We start from the raw sequence: 16,661 nt of genomic DNA, 5'->3' as shown, positions 1-16,661 counted from the left end.
TCATATGTATGTATAGTGCCTGGCACAAAGGAGCTGAATTAGGGCTTTTAGAGGCCACAGCAGTATAAATAGTGAATAATAAAATATATTTATTATGACCCCAAATGAGCAAGCTGAATGTAGGGTCAAAATAAACAAAGAGCATAGACAGAGAATTCTTACCATTCTTTCGGTGCTTGTAATCAAGTATGTTTTATGCAAGGATATCTATTTTGTTTTTAAAATGTGGATTTTATCCTTCCTGTATTCCAAAAGGATTTTACTCCCTGAATGTGTGTATTACACTGTTAATTCATCAGAACTACAATTCCCAGCCTGCTCCTGTAACAAACATACGGATGGGTTTTTTTTCTTTTGTATCTATTTTAAAAAAGTTCTGTTCCCTTATTCTTCTCTCTCACTGATGCATTATGAGCAATTATTTTCCCCCTTAAACTGTGTCTTCCTACATAGTCACTTCCATCATCCATAGAATGCGACACTGGAACTTTGTAGCAAATACTAAGCAGTGAATTTCTGAACAGTAGAATCAGGGTGTCATGAGAGTATCTTTTCAGTGCTGATTGGGAAAGCTTCTTTTCCTGATATTTAGCCCTGCTGGGACCCCCAGGAATTCTCTGTATAGATCTTTGCAAATTAAACCCCAAACTGACCCATGGTCCAGGGCTATACCTGTTGTTTCATGTTCCAAAACCTCCTAGCTAATGGAGTGGGTGATGTCACTCAAGAAGGCCAGGGGAGGAAGGTGGATGAAATGGTACTGCTCTGTCCTTGCTCTTTCTTTCCCTCATTGGTGACTGGAATCTATGTGTGAGTCTGACAGAGTTAGAGGACGGGGGGTAGGGTGGGTGTCTCCGAATGGTGTGTGCAGTAATCTGTGTACCTCTTTCCCCACCCCCGTGCACCACACACTTATTTTGAATTGCATCTCTCTGCTGTGTTCGATCCTGGGCACTTTGAGCGGAGAAAAGCAAGCCCAGCTTAGGCACTCTTCAATTTCTGTGTGGCTTGAATGGCTCTTATTACCCTTTCCTCACCTCCCTTCAGCATTGTGCTTTTCTCATTGTGGGGCAATCAGAACAATGCCGGGGATGTCGCTCTCTCTTTCCCCTCCCCCCCCCCCCCCCCGTTAGTTATTTTGAATTTTTTTCCCTTCTTCCTTTATGTTACTTTTCTCTCTGTGGTTTTCCTTTGCTGACACACAGTTGGTTAATATGACAAAGCCTGTTATGACACTGTTGTTCTTGCTGCTACCGCCACTGCTGCTGCTGTTGATTATGCTGCGTTCCCAGCTAACTGCATGTCTTTTTTTTTTTGTTTTCTGTTTGTTTGTTTTTTGTTCTTGTTTCTTTGCAACCCTCCCACCCACCCTCCCCTTCACCTCCATCTCTCACGTCTCCATGTGACATGATGCATCTTTGTGACTCATATGGGTTTATTCTGACTTTCCTTTCTCTGCTCGCCCGCTGTGTGCGTGTCTCACTGTTCTCGATGTGCATGGACACTCTGTGTCTATCTTGTAGCCTATCAGAAAGTTTTTCATCCCCCCTCAGACTCCTGACCTCCCTTTCTCCCCCCGACCCCAAGTCTCCTTGGACCCTGATGCTTGTAGGAATGCCTCCAGGCCTGGACATGTTCTCCAACCAAAGCCAACACTTCAGTCCAACCCAAAGACGCAGACTTTGCCATCCAAGAACAAATTGGCCGAAAAACCGCTCCAGTCTACCAAATCCAACCCGCTCCCTGCCAGCAATGCCAGCGCTCCCTCTTCCCAGAATCCCCCTGTGCAGAATGCCCAGGGCCGCCCACCCACTGCCGGCTTTAGCCCTCAGCTGGCCATTCCTACAGTGCAGGCCAACCCTATGTCTCCTGTTAGATTACTCCCTTCTAGTACTGACCCAAGCACCAAATCTATCCCCATCATACAGGTCACCCCTCACCCCTCTCCAAGGGGAAGTCCCCTCCCTACCCCCAAGGGGACACCCGTCCATACGCCAAAGGAGAGCCCTGCAGGCACACCCAATCCAACGCCACCATCCAGCCCCAGCATTGGAGGAATGCCCTGGAGAACACGGCTCAACTCAATCAAGAACAGCTTCCTGGGGTCTCCTCGGTTCCATCGCCGGAAATTGCAAGGTGAGTCTCTTCTCCAAAGGAACGGGGATATCCTAATTGAAGCAAGTGTTCAGCAATGAACTAGCAACTCAAAGAGATTCAGCAAGTCTCATTTGCAGAGAAGTGACTGTCAGGCTATGTCTACACCACAGAGATTTTTTGGAAAAGCGGTTGTTTTTCCGAAAAAACTTCACTTATGTCCACATTGCAATTGCATGATTTCAAAAGAACCGAGGGGATTTCCCAACATTGGTAAACCTCTTTCTATGAGGAAGAAGCCTTTTTCTGAAAGAGCTCTTTCAGAAAAAGACGTGTGTGGACGGGGAAGGGTGAAGAGGGAAGAGGAAGAAGCACAGGTGCCCTGGTGGCCATTCCGTCCATAGTAATCACAGCTTACATGCGAGATAGCATCCATTCAGTGTGGATGCTATCGTTCAAAAAAGCAGATCACTTTTTCAGTGCGCTTTGGCAGGATGGATGCTCTCTTTCGGAAAAAGTTTTTTCAGAAGATCTCTTCCCAAAAAGCTTCTTCCGAAAGAAGTCTACAGTCTAGACGTAGCCTCAGTGTTGGAAAGAGCGAGGGAGCTGATGCAAGGCCAAAGCAAGAGTGGACAGCTTCTGTGTACTCGGCTGCTGCTCCTCAATCCTGGGATGCAGCATATCTTCCTATTCCAACCCTGAACGCCCATGCCGCACTGCCTGCTATCTCCATCCTGTAGCTGCCAGTGCTCCTCAATCATGGCCTTGCAGCATCTCCTACTACTTCACTTCTGGAACCTACCCTGCTATAGTCTTGCTGCTATTCCAGGACTGGCTGTCTCTCAAAGAGAGACCAGTTGGCGGGAATAGACTGAAATTGTCCCTACAGGGTAGCTGGTTTCATAATCCTGTTTAATTCTTTCTTTTTTTTCTCCTGAGCCTAACTGTTGTAAACTATCCCTTAATTAATCGGTACTATCAGGTCTGTTTAGAAAGTTATCGTTTTTACAGACCCTGGAGTTCTAAGATGGACATGGTTGTTTGCATCAAGATTTGGATGGCTTTTTCCTCTTAGGTAAAGGGCACATTACGTCACATACATAATGCCAGAAGCTGTCAGAATTAAACCAAGTCCTTATGGTTTTACACTCAAGGTATTGGGGTTTGTCCTATGAGGAAAGTACCATCTAACACACTTAAGGACAATCTAAAATAGATGCCCTGATTGTCAGAGACTCTGATGGCCGGTCCAGGACTGAGAACTGACAGTGAACCAGAGATCCTGCTCATAGGAAGGGCTGATCAGCTAGTTTTCATTTTTGTCTCAAGCATCAGCCTGTACCTCTAACAGGAGCTCTTTGGATTCCGTGCACAGTGCTAATGCAGCTGGATTGATGTAGCAGCATGCCAATTTCTCATTTGCGCTTTGATGAGTCCAGGGATTCCCTCTGTGTTTGCAGTGGATGTGGGAGCCTTTAGATGAAAGGCATTGTACAAAGTATAAATATAAACCATTGATTTTCGTGTATTTATTAATAAGGAGAAAGTGATTCAGACACCACAGGGATAAGCTCAGTCTAAGGGCCTGATCCAAAGCAGGTGGAAGCTAATGGAAGACTTCAGTGGGCTTTTAGTAAGATCCTGAAGGCATCACTACCTCAGAATAGAGTAGTCACAGTGATCTAGGAACACAAGACCAATGTCTAGACATCAGGGCTAGCTTGCTGTTTTTAGAAGCTCTGAGCATGGGAGAAACGCAAGGCGGGTTGGTACAAGGATTATTCATTGGTATAGAAGCAGGAAGAGGAAGATTCATGTATTTACCATTTCCTTTTTCTCACTCCGTCTTTGTGTGTGTGCACGATCATACAGTACCTACACCAGAGGAGATGTCCAATTTAACCCCGGAATCTTCCCCAGAGTAAGTAATTCACTATTATGCTACTTCTCCCACCACCTTATCGTTTCATTCCTGTACCGAATGGTGTGATATGACCACAGTCCATTCCTGGTCCTGAAAGGCTCTCGCACGTGGTCTAGATGTGTAAAATGGCTCTTCCACTAGGGTCCATGGGCATAATCCAATGCCCAGTGAAGTCCGTGCAAGTCAACAGGTGTGGATGAAAGGCCACGTAACCTCCTTCATTTTCTTTGGGGCACTCAGCTTGCCAGCTCTGAAACACGATCCTGCTCTCTCACTCTCTCTGTTGTCCTGTGTTTCTCCAGTAAATCATCTCGGGGAGGAAGTTCTTGTAATTGGCCTTAGCAGTGCAATGACAGGGATTCCACTTCATCTGGTACAGTGTGTGATCCAAGGATTGTACATACAGAGTCATTCCTGGAGAGATTAAAAAAACTCACTGCCTGTGATAGTGAATGCAGTGATAGGTCCTGGCAGCACCAGGAGCTGCAGAGGCTGTTTGATATTCACCATGCATGTTCCTAAAAATCAGTGCACAATTAAACAATTTCTAATGTGCGTCACTGCGCGGCGTGCTTGGAAGACGCTGCCAGGAAGCAGAACTCTAAACATTTCCTAGTATATGCAACAGATTCCAAATTATTCCTTTTTATTTTCACAGCTTGTGTTTGTACATCCAATGCCCATCGAATTTCCCTGCCAACCAATGCGGTTTAGCCCTCTGTTAGAAATATGTGTGTGAAATATTCATGAGTCCTAGATGAAGATTAGGGTTTCAAAGTTGCCTGAACAGTTTTACCAGTGCCAGGGCATTGCTTTGTGAAAGCTCGGCAGTCCATTTCCAATGTTGCGCCAGCAAGGCGAGTGGAGGATAGTCAGGGGAGGGGAGGATGACAGGAATGAGGAGTAAAGAGAGAGAAAGGTCCAGGAGGCAAATTAGAACAAGTTGTGTATTTAAAGCATGGGATGTTTACTGTTAAGCTGGACTTAGGGAAACTTTGCAAAGAGAACAGGTTCACCCTGAAGAAATAAATGAAACACTCATGCCAAATGGTCTTGAGTATTAAAGCTGTAAAAGTTTCTTTCTTGCTTTCTTTCTTTCACCAGTGGAAGCTCCTGCCATCTTTTCTTCACACTGTTCCTTTAAGAGCCAGTGGTGAGGTAGACTTTGTCATTTGAGGCAGTTTGGATGCAAGTCAAGGCTTAAGGCTCTCTATCTCTTTCCTGTATAATTGCTGAATTAATGAGTTCAATTGGGTTGTACCCTGCAGAAAAAATAATAAAACTTGTAAAAAAATTAACTAGATTTTATTTTAACCATAGATGTCTTGTTTCTCAGCACCTACTTCCACATATCTTGAGGTTTTTTCCATGAGAAAAAAAGACATCTTCATCAAGAACTCTATTGACTTCATCTTTTTTATGATAAACATATGTTTCCTTTCTCTGTTATAGCATCTCTTAATGACTTTCTCGTTCATTCTAAGCTCCCAGTGATTGGCTAATATATCATGATATATCTAAGTAATGCTTGTCTTTTTCTCTTATGAAAAGTTTTAGTTAATTTATTAGCAATAAAATCTAAAGGGATAGAGCCTCAAGTGGTGTATTAAACCAATGCCCCAATTCAGGAAGGCATTTAAGCACACATTTAACCTTAACCAATGTGAGTAGACACATTGGTATCAATGGAGCTAATCATATATCTAAAGTGATGCTCATGCTTAAGTATCTTGCTTAATCAAGATCCAAATAAGGAGCTTGCACAAAGGACAAATTGCTGTAGCTGTTTAATAAAGAATGAGATTCTTTCTTTCTTTCTTTCTTTCTTTCTTTCTTTCTTTCTTTCTTTCTTTCTTTCTTTCTTTCTTTCTTTCTTTCTTTCTTTCTTTCTTTCTTTCTTTCTTTCTTTCTTTCTTTCTTTCTTTCTTTCTATTTCTGTATCCCTTTAAACCTCATTCCAGGAGGAATAAGAGATGTCTCAAAATTGCCGTGTAGATGCACCAAATTTTGAAATAGCCTGTTTCGAAATAAAATAGAAATGAGATACGCAATTTGTGTAGCGCAAATCACATATCTTATTTCGATTTTAGAGTGCAGTCTATATGTGCCCTCGGCCTCTAACCACCTGCTGATCAAGCTGCTCCTGATACGTTTTAAAAGAAAGAAATCGTGAAAGTGTCTGTAGTGTGTGGGTCCCTCACTAGATAGCTGAGAGGAAGAGTTTGTGGCTTTGTTACTGAGGCCTGGTCTACATTAAACAGGAAGGTTGACTTAAGATAGGCAACATAGCTGGAGTTGACATATCTTAAATCACTGTCCACACAGCGAGAGGTCGACAGGAGTGTCACGGAGTGTGGGGGAGTCACTGGGCCCTGCTCCCCTATCCTCAGTCAGATGTGACTCCCAGCCAGCAAGTAGAGCAGAAGGTTTATTCATTGACAGGGATACAGTGTAGCACAGGCTTGTTAACTCTGGAACCAGGAGCCATCAGTACAATCCCACTTGAGGAGAGGGGGGCCGAGGGCCAGCGCCCTGGGCCCCCTCCCTGCATCCTAAGCCAGCCGAGAGTAACTCACACATTATGCAACCAGTCCCAGCCCTGCAGGCCACACACAAACCCCTCCTCCTTAGTCTAGCTTCCCAGGTAGAAGGTGTCACCTGGTTGAATCTTCCACCTAGACTCAGGTTACAAGACAACCTGAGCTATTGTTGTGTATGTGCTAAGATGGAGCAGACTCCCCTTAGGGAGAGCTACACCCAACATTCCTATCTCTAGCCAGGTACCACTGCAGTGCCCAGGGAAACTGGGGCACACACACAGGGTTACAACAGAACAGTACAGGTCAGTAGGAATCACATACAACATAACAAAGTGAACAAAACGAGCACAATCCCCACTACATCACAGGGAGCTTATGTCTCCTGTCAGCTTTGCTTACTCCCCGTGAGGGGCAGGAATACAGGTGCCGACCTCTATAAGTTTGAGTTGGTGGATCTTCACTAGCCCCTCTAAATCGAACCCTGGAAGATTGACCATGGCAGCATTGATCTACCATGTAGTGTAGATAGTACTTTTCTTGTTAAAAAAAAAGTGCTAATACTCCAGGGGAAAAGTTGTTGAGGAAAAAAAAAGCTGGGATGGGGCCGACATTGCCCTTTGAAGAGACACGGCCCCTTTAAGACAATTGCGTACCAGGCAATACTGTCACAAAAAAAGCACTGAGTGTAGACATGGCCTGAGAGACCAGAGTGAACAGCAGTAAACAACTGGGAAAGAGGAAAAAGCCCCTTTTTATTTAACATGAGAATGGACAAATTTTGAATGGGAGAAATAACTTTACAGTCAGGCTGAGGGGATGGACTAGAAATGCCCCTGGGCTATTTGGCCTTTTCCAACATTTCTACTGCTCTTAAAGCAACAAAAGTGGGCACCCATTTGGTTGGTTTTACTTTGCAGCTGAAGATCTCATGGTGCTTCCCCAGAGGAGTCCACCTACCTCAAGCCCTACTTTGAGAAGGAGACTGGCAGCCAAGAGAGAGGATTGCTAGTGCCAGTCTCTTTTGTATTGCCGGGCACAGGGGGCAGCTGGACTCCCAAAGCCTGCTTTTGGATCTGATCCTGGAAGATGCTAACCACCTCCTTCAAGGTGCTGAGTGCACTTGACTCTTATTTGCTTCAGTTGGATTTCAGGGTGCTCAGCACCTCACAGAATCAGACCTTAAAGTGCAGTTCTACTCTGAAAAAATTATTAAGTAGAAAGGGCAGCTTCTTACTCAGCAGCTCTGTTCCATGGTTATTTGCAGAATCTGATTAGCTGAGTTGAGAGAGAGTGGCCAGTTTGTACTGTTTTCTGATCCTGTTAGCTCTGCAGAGCCAACATAGCGACAGGAGGATCGGCCAGAGTCTATTCCATCTTCTGCATCACCTACAAAATTACTGAAATCCAGTCAGTTACAGGCAGTAAGGTGTCACTGAGGTCTTAAACTGGCCTCGGGCAAAGCCTTTATTGCTGGTGGTAATTCATGAGAAGGAAAAAACTCTGCTGGACCTCTCCGGAGAACTCAATTCTCCGTCTGAGTTTGCCGATCTGATGGCAAAGATCTCATTCTTGTACTTATAAATGGAGCCCTTTTGAATTATAGTCCTCGAGAAACCCATAAATATAGAGGCCTACAAGGTGATTTTTTACTTAAAAAAAAAGATTGTTTTACATGGTGTCACAGTTAAATATTCAAATCTTGGCCCACCCCAGAAGAGAAAAAGAGAAAGAGAGAGAGCATTTCCCAGTTCAAATTAAGATGGATGCAAGCTTCAGACAACTGGACAGTTTAAATGGATAACCAGGTAGAAACAGCTAATGAGCCCATAACATGCGAGGAGTGGTTGCCCCAGCTTTACAGGGGGCCTACAGAGTTGTTCTTTCATCATGGGGCACAGGAGCTAATTAGTATGTAATTTCTTTTCATATTCTAACCCAAGTTTCTTAATGACCCATTTAAATGAGAGGCCCTTTCTTTTTACTGCTCTCTGAGGTAATCTTTGGCTCTCTGACTTAGTTACAGCAGCCTATGAATATTTTAGGGAGTTACAGTTTTCCAGCCCACATCACATCACCAGCTGTAGCAGACCCATACACACAGGGTGTGTGTGAAGGGTGCAAACACGCACCCCATGGTCCCAGCCAATCAGGGAAGGCAGAAGCGGCACGCTGCCCGAGCCTCGCTCCCCCATGCTCTGGCTTGCCAGGGGAAGGCTGGAGCTGATTCCTCCCCCCTTCTCCAGGAGCAAGGCTCCCATTTACAGAAAAAGCACTCACACCTCACAGAAATTCCAGCATACGGGCCAGTGTAGGGTGATGAAAACCCAGCCCCTTTATGTCATTTTCATGTTTATCCAAATGTCAATTGTCTAAGAAATGCTTTTCTGTTCTAACCCTCCCCCTTCTCTCTTTTTTCTTTATGCCAGACTTGCCAAAAAATCCTGGTTTGGTAACTTCATCAACCTAGAGAAAGAAGAACAGATCTTTGTGGTCATAAAAGATAAACCACTAAGCTCCATCAAGGCTGACATTGTGCACGCATTCCTGTCGGTAAGTCATACTATAGACTCATCTCACCGTTCAATTCCAAGGACATCTTAAGCCCACATATTCTTGGACAGTGTCTCCATCTCCTGGAATTCTTCCCCATTGTTTTCATTTCTGCAGTACTTCCTTTGCTCATCTGGTTCCCACTTAAACCTAGCCTAGTGAGGTACCAAATTTCCGAAGGGGACTTGAAAAGTACTAAATCGGTCTTCCATGGACCTGACAGTGCTTGGGGTTTAAATGCAGTCAGAGCTTAAAATGCTGCTGCAGCGCCTAGAAAGTCAATTCCTTAATCAACTGTTCCATTAGATTAATGTCACATTATTTTTCCTTTCTCTTTTTGGGTCCCACACTTATACTCGGGGTTTTCCCTTCACCCCTTGCTCCAGGCAGGGAAATTTGTCTCACAACAGACTTTCTTGTCTTCATTTTAAATCTCCCTTGTACTTCGCACACCGAGATGAACCATTTTCTCCTAGGGCTGAAGCATTAGTGGTTGGGGATACTGTCTGTCTGCAGCTTAAGGTCTCTACACCTGGGGTGCATCTAGACTGGCAAGATTTTGCGCAAAAGTGGCTGCTTGCCAGCTGTCTACACTGGCCGCTTGAATTTGCACAAGAGCACTGACGTTCTAATGTAAGAATTCAGTGCTTCTTGCGCAAATACTTTGACGCTCCTGCTCAGGGATAAGTATACTTGCGCAAGAGAGCCAGTGTAGACAGGCACCTTAATTTTTTGCGCAAGAAAGCCCGATGGCTAAAATGGCCATTGGAGCTTTCTTGCACAAAAGCATGTCTACACTGGGTATGCATGCTTTTGCGCAAAAGCACTTTTTGCACAGAAGCATCCGTGCCAATCTAGATGCTCTTTTGCGGAAATACTTTTAACGGAAAAACTTTTCCGTTAAAAGTATTTCCACAAAATCATGCCAGTCTAGATGCAGCCTTGGGGTCTTGAGATCAGTGGCATAAGGCATCCCTTCCTCCCAGACACAAAAGACTTATTCTCTCCTACTTATAAGTATAAATGAAGAAAATGTAAATGAGAGTGAAGTAGATGTGAGGGTTTGGGTTTGGTTTTTTTGTGTTTGTTTTGTTTTGTTTTTTTATTTGTTTGTTTTAAGAGAGTTAGGTAGATTTTTTTAATTGGAGTTGGGGTAGGGCTTAGTTTATTTCATATATGTTGCTAAATGACATTGAAAATTGGTGCCAGTCTGCAGAAAACCAATCTCTGTGTTACACATGCTGTAATGAATTCTGTGCCATAGAGCAGTCAAGACCCCTGAACCTTTTTGCACACAGCACAGACCGGCAAGCATGGGGTATAACATTAGTGTGCATCTCCCACTGTAAATGACCAAACATTTATTTAAACGATGCCTCTCCCTTACATGAAGTCTGTGAAGTCAGCTCTGTATATGAGATTGATGCATTGGCTTTTAGTGCCCAGCAGTCACTGTGAATACCCCACCTGCTCTCTCACAGCTGGCTTGCTAATAAAGATAAGGCAGCAAGCTGCAAAATGAATCTCTGGGGCCAGATTTTCAGAAGAATGCCGTTCTTCTTTGGGCACCCAGGTAAGTGGTCAACTTGCCAAGATTTTTAGACTATTGGATGCTGAGCTTATTGGAATTCTGGTCCTGGCTGTCAGCCCTGGGCACCTGAAAACCAGGTCCAGAACAGGTTTGAAACTTTGCCCCCAAGTGTGAAAATCCCAGGAATGCCCTAGCAGTCACTCACAGTCTATTTCCTATGATCACAAGGTGGGGGGTAGTATACAGTCCCTATGGAAATCCCAGGCTCTGATCCTGTTTGTCCAGGTCAGCTATGGAGTAACCATTTTCCTGATCTCTCTTTGGTATGCTGCTTTGAGTTCTCTACCGCCAGTTGATATTTCTCTCCCAACTGTGAGGAGCTACTGAAATGCATGCTTGGGAGATGTCAAAGAACCCACCACATTCAGCTGCGCAGCAGGGGGAATACCGAAGAGTGTCAGGCACTTCACAAATATGCAGTCTTTCAACAGGGCTTCATCCAGCAAAGTGCTGTGCATGCCTGTGGGGTGCTGAGTGCCTCCACTCCCACCGATTTTACAGGAGTGCACAGCACTGCGAGGTTGAGACCATAGGCAGCCAATCTTGCTCTCTCCAGTGGCTGGGGAGTCCAGGCATACAGGTGAAAGAGAGAGAGAGAGAGAGAGAGAGAGAGAGAGAGAGTTCTTCTTCAGTAGAACATTTGCCCTCTGACCATATCCTCCGCTGCTGCCACCCTCTTTCAGATTCCCAGCCTCAGTCACAGCGTCATCTCACAGACAAGTTTCCGCGCAGAGTACAAGTCCACGGGGGGTCCTGCTGTCTTCCAGAAGCCAGTGAAGTTCCAGGTGGACATAACGTACACAGAAGGGGGTGAGGCACAGAAGGAGAATGGGATCTACTCAGTCACTTTCACGCTTTTATCAGGTAACCAAGGAGTGGCTGCAGCCCGTGGGCAGGGTGGCTTCGCCCTGCCGCTGGGGTATGACGGCAGACATGGGAGCAGAGACGATGAAAGCCTAGAACTTGGGAAGAGAGGGGACACTTGGGAGAAGAGGGCATAGGAAGGAAGAGTGATGGTTTTGATATCCTGTGGTTTAGGCTGCACTGGGGAGAGAAAGGGAAAGTCACGGGAAGCAGCTACGGCTGTCCTCGTCAGACAGATGGGTGCGGTAGAGTTGCTGCTGTGCCATGCTTTGGACTTGAAATGCTCTGTCCTGCCCTATTGTTTCAAAATAATGGGGTCTCTGAGCAAGGGGCTGTGAAGCCACTCACAGGGTTTTATCCTTACCCAGCCACCACGTAAGGAACAGTGTAGCTACTCTGCTGTCTTAGCTGGCTGCCAGGCGCACTGTGAGAGAGGCAGGTTAGTCTGCCTCAGAACTGGGCCCTTGAATAACCTGGATTCTCTTCTGGGTCCTCTCCCCCTCCCTTTGCAGTCTCTCTCCCCTTTACCTTTTCCGCAAAGGTTCTCAGTAAGTTCTCTCCCCAATAGGGATGTTAGTGTACAGTTGTGTACACGATTAACTGATTAGCCTGAGCTATCAGAGGCAGCAAGGTAGGGGAGGTGGGAGCCCACAGAGCCACCTGCCCCCGCACTGCTGCTTCTGATAGAGAAGCAGCGCTGGGGTGGGCAGGAGGGAGCCGATACGCATGAGTAGCCGGCTTTTAAGCCAGCTCTCTGTGTGCTTGCTCCATGGAGCCATCTGCCCCTCCCCCTTGCTGCCTCCCACAGAGGCAGCAGGGAGAAAGGCAGGCAGGAGCCGGTGTGGGGGAAGCGAGCTTCATGAAGCCACCTCCCCCTCCTCCCACGCTGCTGCCTCTGTATCAGAGGCAGCAGTGTGGGGGAGAGGGGCATGCGGGATGCAGAGACAGCCGCACGGACAGTAGGCAAGCAGTAAGCACAGATCAGTTCCCGCCTGCCACTCCGCACTGCTGCCTCTGACACATGCCTGTCACTCCGCACAGAGGCAGCAGTGCAGGGTAGCAGAGGACTCCCTGGGAGTGGGGCTGAGAGAGCACTGGCTGCCGGCCCTGCCCCTGGGGACTATCGAATAATCATGTCACCGGTAAGATTTGGTGCGATTACACGATTATTAAATTAAACAATATCTAACCTCCCTGCTCCCCAAACAGGTCCAATATGAAAGCAAGCCATCTCGCGGGTGGCTGCAGAAATCTAGTCGGTGCACCAATACCAGAGCCTCCCCTCCTCTCTAGATCTGACTGGTGTCACCTTCACCTCCTTTTTGACACATACTTGCTCTCCACAGACTGGTTGTCAAGTGCGAGGGAGGAGACCTTTCTGATTTTAAATCCTTGGCTGGCGGAGGAGGGGCTAGACCTTGTGGAGGTGTTGACTGCAAATAAATGTCGGCTGAATACAGATAGACTTGGTGTTGGTAGGAGGGATACAATTGAGAGAGTCCAATAAAACCCTGTTAGAATAGATTTTGAATGGATCTGGCAATAGGAACTTTTGGAGAAAGGAATTGCTGTAATTCCCACTGAGAACCCTAATTCTTGGAGGGCTGTGGAGCCATCTGAGGGAGGCGAGAGATTAAAAAGAAAAAAAAATGAAGCTCCTCCAGAACATTTCAGGTGCTAGGATGGGGAAGGAGCATCTAAGCTAGACTCTTCCATGGAGTCATTCACATCATAGCTCTGAAGTGCTGCTTGTACAGTAGCTCTTCAGTCAGACACCAGCACCACAGCCACAGTCTGATAAAGGGAGGGGAGGAGATTGCAGGGAAGATGCTGGTTCTTCCTCCCGCAGTGTTCCTCTCACAGCTGTTTGCGTCTTTTCTCTTCCCACAGGTCCCAGCCGTCGCTTCAAGAGGGTAGTAGAAACTATTCAGGCACAGTTGTTAAGCACACATGACCAGCCTTCAGTGCAGCAGTTATCAGGTATGTTGTTTCCACTGTTCGGTGATTTGCTTCAGCAAGGACATGAAGGTGAAGTGCCTGTCAGCCGGGGGGAGGAGAGGGAGCACATCCCTCTGGTTGCAAATAGAAACTAGCTTCATTCAGACAGAACAATTACTCTCCTCAACCCACCCACCCTACTCCTGCCTACCACATTCCAGCCCCAGTGTCCCAAAATGAGAAGCCCTTCCCACCCTCCCACCCCAAGAGCCATCTGAACCCCCACAAAGGAAGCAGATTTTCAGCAGCTCCCCAACTATAGAGACATTTTAAAACAGACCAGATTATAGCACTTCTCCTCCTCCCCCTCCCCCAAGATCTCCTATCTCCACTCCTGGAATAAAGTTGGGAGCTGCCTTTAGCAGGCAGTTAAGGCTTGTTAGGTACCAGCTATGGGTGCTGCTGTTAGGGATGTAAAGTCCCTTTTAATCAGTTAACCGGTTAAACGTTAGGTTTAACTGATTAAGCAACTAAGTGGAATCCCAGGCAGGGGACAATTCCTGCCTGGCTGGAGCAGTACCCAGCCCACAGGGCTCCTACTCTCAGCCTACGGAACGGCTGCTTCCATCTGCCAGGCCATGTGGGTCTGACACTTCTGGCCCCGTGTGGGGCTCCCAGCTCCCAGCCCATGCTGGGCTGCCAGCTCCTGAGCACCAGTTAACCATTACCTGGCACACATTACCCAGTAAGGGTGGTGCTTACCATGTAACCACATACCTATTCACATCCCCAGTTACTGTTAGATACCTCCCCAGTTGACCTATGGTGTAGCCTTTCTATTGTACTTCAGCAAGATCTCAGCTTTCATTTTGAAAGAAAAAAAAGAAGCAAGTTTCTGGCCCCAGTGATTGTTAAAAAAAAAACTCTTCCAAATGAGACCCCAGTGTAATTAATGCAGTGTCATCTGCCTATACCTGCAGGGAGCCTGAAATGGTCATTTAGATAGGCCAACTCCCTCACTCCATTATACACCGTGGAGTGTTCAACCTAAAGCCTAATAATGACACGTTAAAATGTCAACATTAGCTGTCACTGCTGATCTTTTTAAGAGGCCAGAGCAGGGTAGAAGGTGAGAGTTAAAACCCGTGGGAAGTTTGGGAATTGGAGTTACTGCAGGGAAGGACATGCAGAGGAGACACAGAGATAAGAGGATGGGAAAGGAAGACAAGGAAAAGGAAGAAACAATGGGGACAATTTTCCCATTAAATGATACTGACTCCATTGAGTACTGAGCAAATGAAAAATGATAATAATCAAAAGAGATATAGAGGGGCCATACTGTGTACTTGACCTTTGTGTAAACCTGCCATTGCTGTGAATGGGGGATTTGCTGGGGACATAGGTGGGTATGGAGGCCTAAATTTATACCTGGCCCATGGATTATAATTAAAAATGGAATTTGGCCATCCCAAGAATGGGTTTGATTGCCCTTTCTCTGACAGCATGGCAAGTGAATGCATTAAATTTGGAGACAGTTCCATCTGGGAGGGCTTTGTAGAGAGTTTTTCACAAGACAGAATTTGTCATTCAGTTTTAGACAGATATTTCCCACCTTTCTTTCTCCTGCCTCCATAGTACTGTAGATTTTTTTTCACCACCCAAGAGACACTAAATGAGATGAGAATGGCAGGAAGTCTAGAGTAGATTTGTTTTAGGTTAACTTATTCTCAAGGAACAAAGTACTTTTTTATTTACTTCCAGCCTTATGATATTAAACCGGATACCAGGAAGAAATGAGACCATTCCTTCACCAGTTACCTGGGGCATGTCTACACAGCAGAGCTAAAGCCAAAATAAGTCATGCAACTTGAGCTGCATCAATTGCGTAGCTTAAGTATAAATAGCCTATTTTGGCTTTTGGCGCTGTCTACAAAGCAGGAAGTCCGAGTTAGAGCACTCTTCCTCCAACTTCCCTTACTCCTCATAAAATGAGGGTTACAGGAATCGGGGTAAGAAGTCCTCCAGCTTGACGACATTTTGACATTATGTCGAAATAACTGCCTGCTGTGTAGACATGGACCATGTTATTTTGGAATAACATCAGTTATTCTGAAATAACACTGCTGTGTAGACATAGCCCTGGTGCCCTGCCCTCTCTGGTGAGGTTGAGAGAGTCAGGTGGTAAGAGAAGCCACTTGTGGTAGAGATCTGTCCAGTTCAGACTATTTCAGCTATTCTTCCAAAAGGTCCCCCTTTCTTTGCCACTAAGGGGAAGGAATCCCTCACTGTCAGCCTAGCAATCCCACATAAAGAAATTCATGAGCCTTCTAACCAGCACTATGTTTCATCCTCTGTGTTTCCTCTACTGACACTAGCTAGAAATATTTAGACCCTATTTCTCCTTCATGTTTAAAACAACCAGGTTGCTCCCACTGGAGAGTCTTCTCAGTGTGAGGAACAAAATGTATTTGTCTGTCTCAGAGGTGAGGGAAAGCATTCTACACAAACCTTGCTGTGGGAAAGGGATCTGACTCGCAGCTTTGCTCTCTCTCTCTCTCTCTCTCTCTCTCTCTCTCTCTCTCTCTCTCTCTCTCTCTTTTCTCATGGGGAAATCAAATTATAAATGCAGAATCTCTCTCCTCTGTCTAAAACTTCACCTGAGAATCTCTCCGGAGCGATGGACACCCAGCCCATTCCTTAACATCAGCTCCATGTCACTGAGCAGGGGGGATTACGCCTAGAAATGTAACGTAGCACAGAAACAGAATGGGTGGGCTCCTGAAGTGAAGCATGAGAATCCCCTGCAGCAGGGCAGGGGAAGATAACAAGGACACAGGAGAGACTCCAAGTCAAACAGTCCTGCAGTCAAATAGTCTGCTCAAAAAGATGTGTGTGTTTTTTCAATATGAAGAAAAAAGGATGCCCCTTGGAACATTTAGATTGGAGTCTGGGGCCAGGAGAAAAGGACCAGGCCAGGGAGAAAGAGAAAAGAGGATTGTTTCCATTAAGGCAGCAGCCGGCATCTGATGCTGGCAAGCCATGGAGCACCTCTCCCCCACTGCACTGGAGCGGGTGAAATGTGATGAGGCGAGGGGAGTGACAGGGTCCATCAGCTAGTCCAAAGGAGCTCAGGTGGGGCAGAAGAATGTTTCTTGATGGG

At 46.0% G+C, this 16,661-nt stretch overlaps 1 protein-coding gene across 9 annotated transcripts in view; it reads left to right on the top strand.

Moving 5' to 3' along the window:
- BRSK2 (BR serine/threonine kinase 2) overlaps positions 1 to 16,661 on the top strand; it is a 502,809-nt gene that overhangs the window by 461,598 nt on the left and 24,550 nt on the right. For 6 of the 9 annotated variants that reach the window (XM_089778681.1, XM_089778682.1, XM_089778683.1 and 3 more), the window contains 5 exons: positions 1,524 to 2,136; positions 3,967 to 4,015; positions 8,985 to 9,108; positions 11,383 to 11,563; positions 13,454 to 13,543. In XM_089778681.1, the coding sequence (XP_089634807.1) occupies positions 1,524 to 2,136; positions 3,967 to 4,015; positions 8,985 to 9,108; positions 11,383 to 11,563; positions 13,454 to 13,543 (1,057 nt within the window). The remainder of the gene's footprint in view (positions 1 to 1,523; positions 2,137 to 3,966; positions 4,016 to 8,984; positions 9,109 to 11,382; positions 11,564 to 13,453; positions 13,544 to 16,661) is intronic. The other 3 variants (XM_075928205.2, XM_075928206.2, XM_075928204.2) reach the window with 1 other exon arrangement.

Source organism: Pelodiscus sinensis, chromosome 5 (assembly GCF_052426305.1).
Source record: "Pelodiscus sinensis isolate ZL-2025 chromosome 5, ASM5242630v1, whole genome shotgun sequence".
Lineage (NCBI taxonomy): Eukaryota > Metazoa > Chordata > Testudines > Trionychidae > Pelodiscus > Pelodiscus sinensis.
This window is presented reverse-complemented; position numbering and strand designations above follow the sequence as displayed.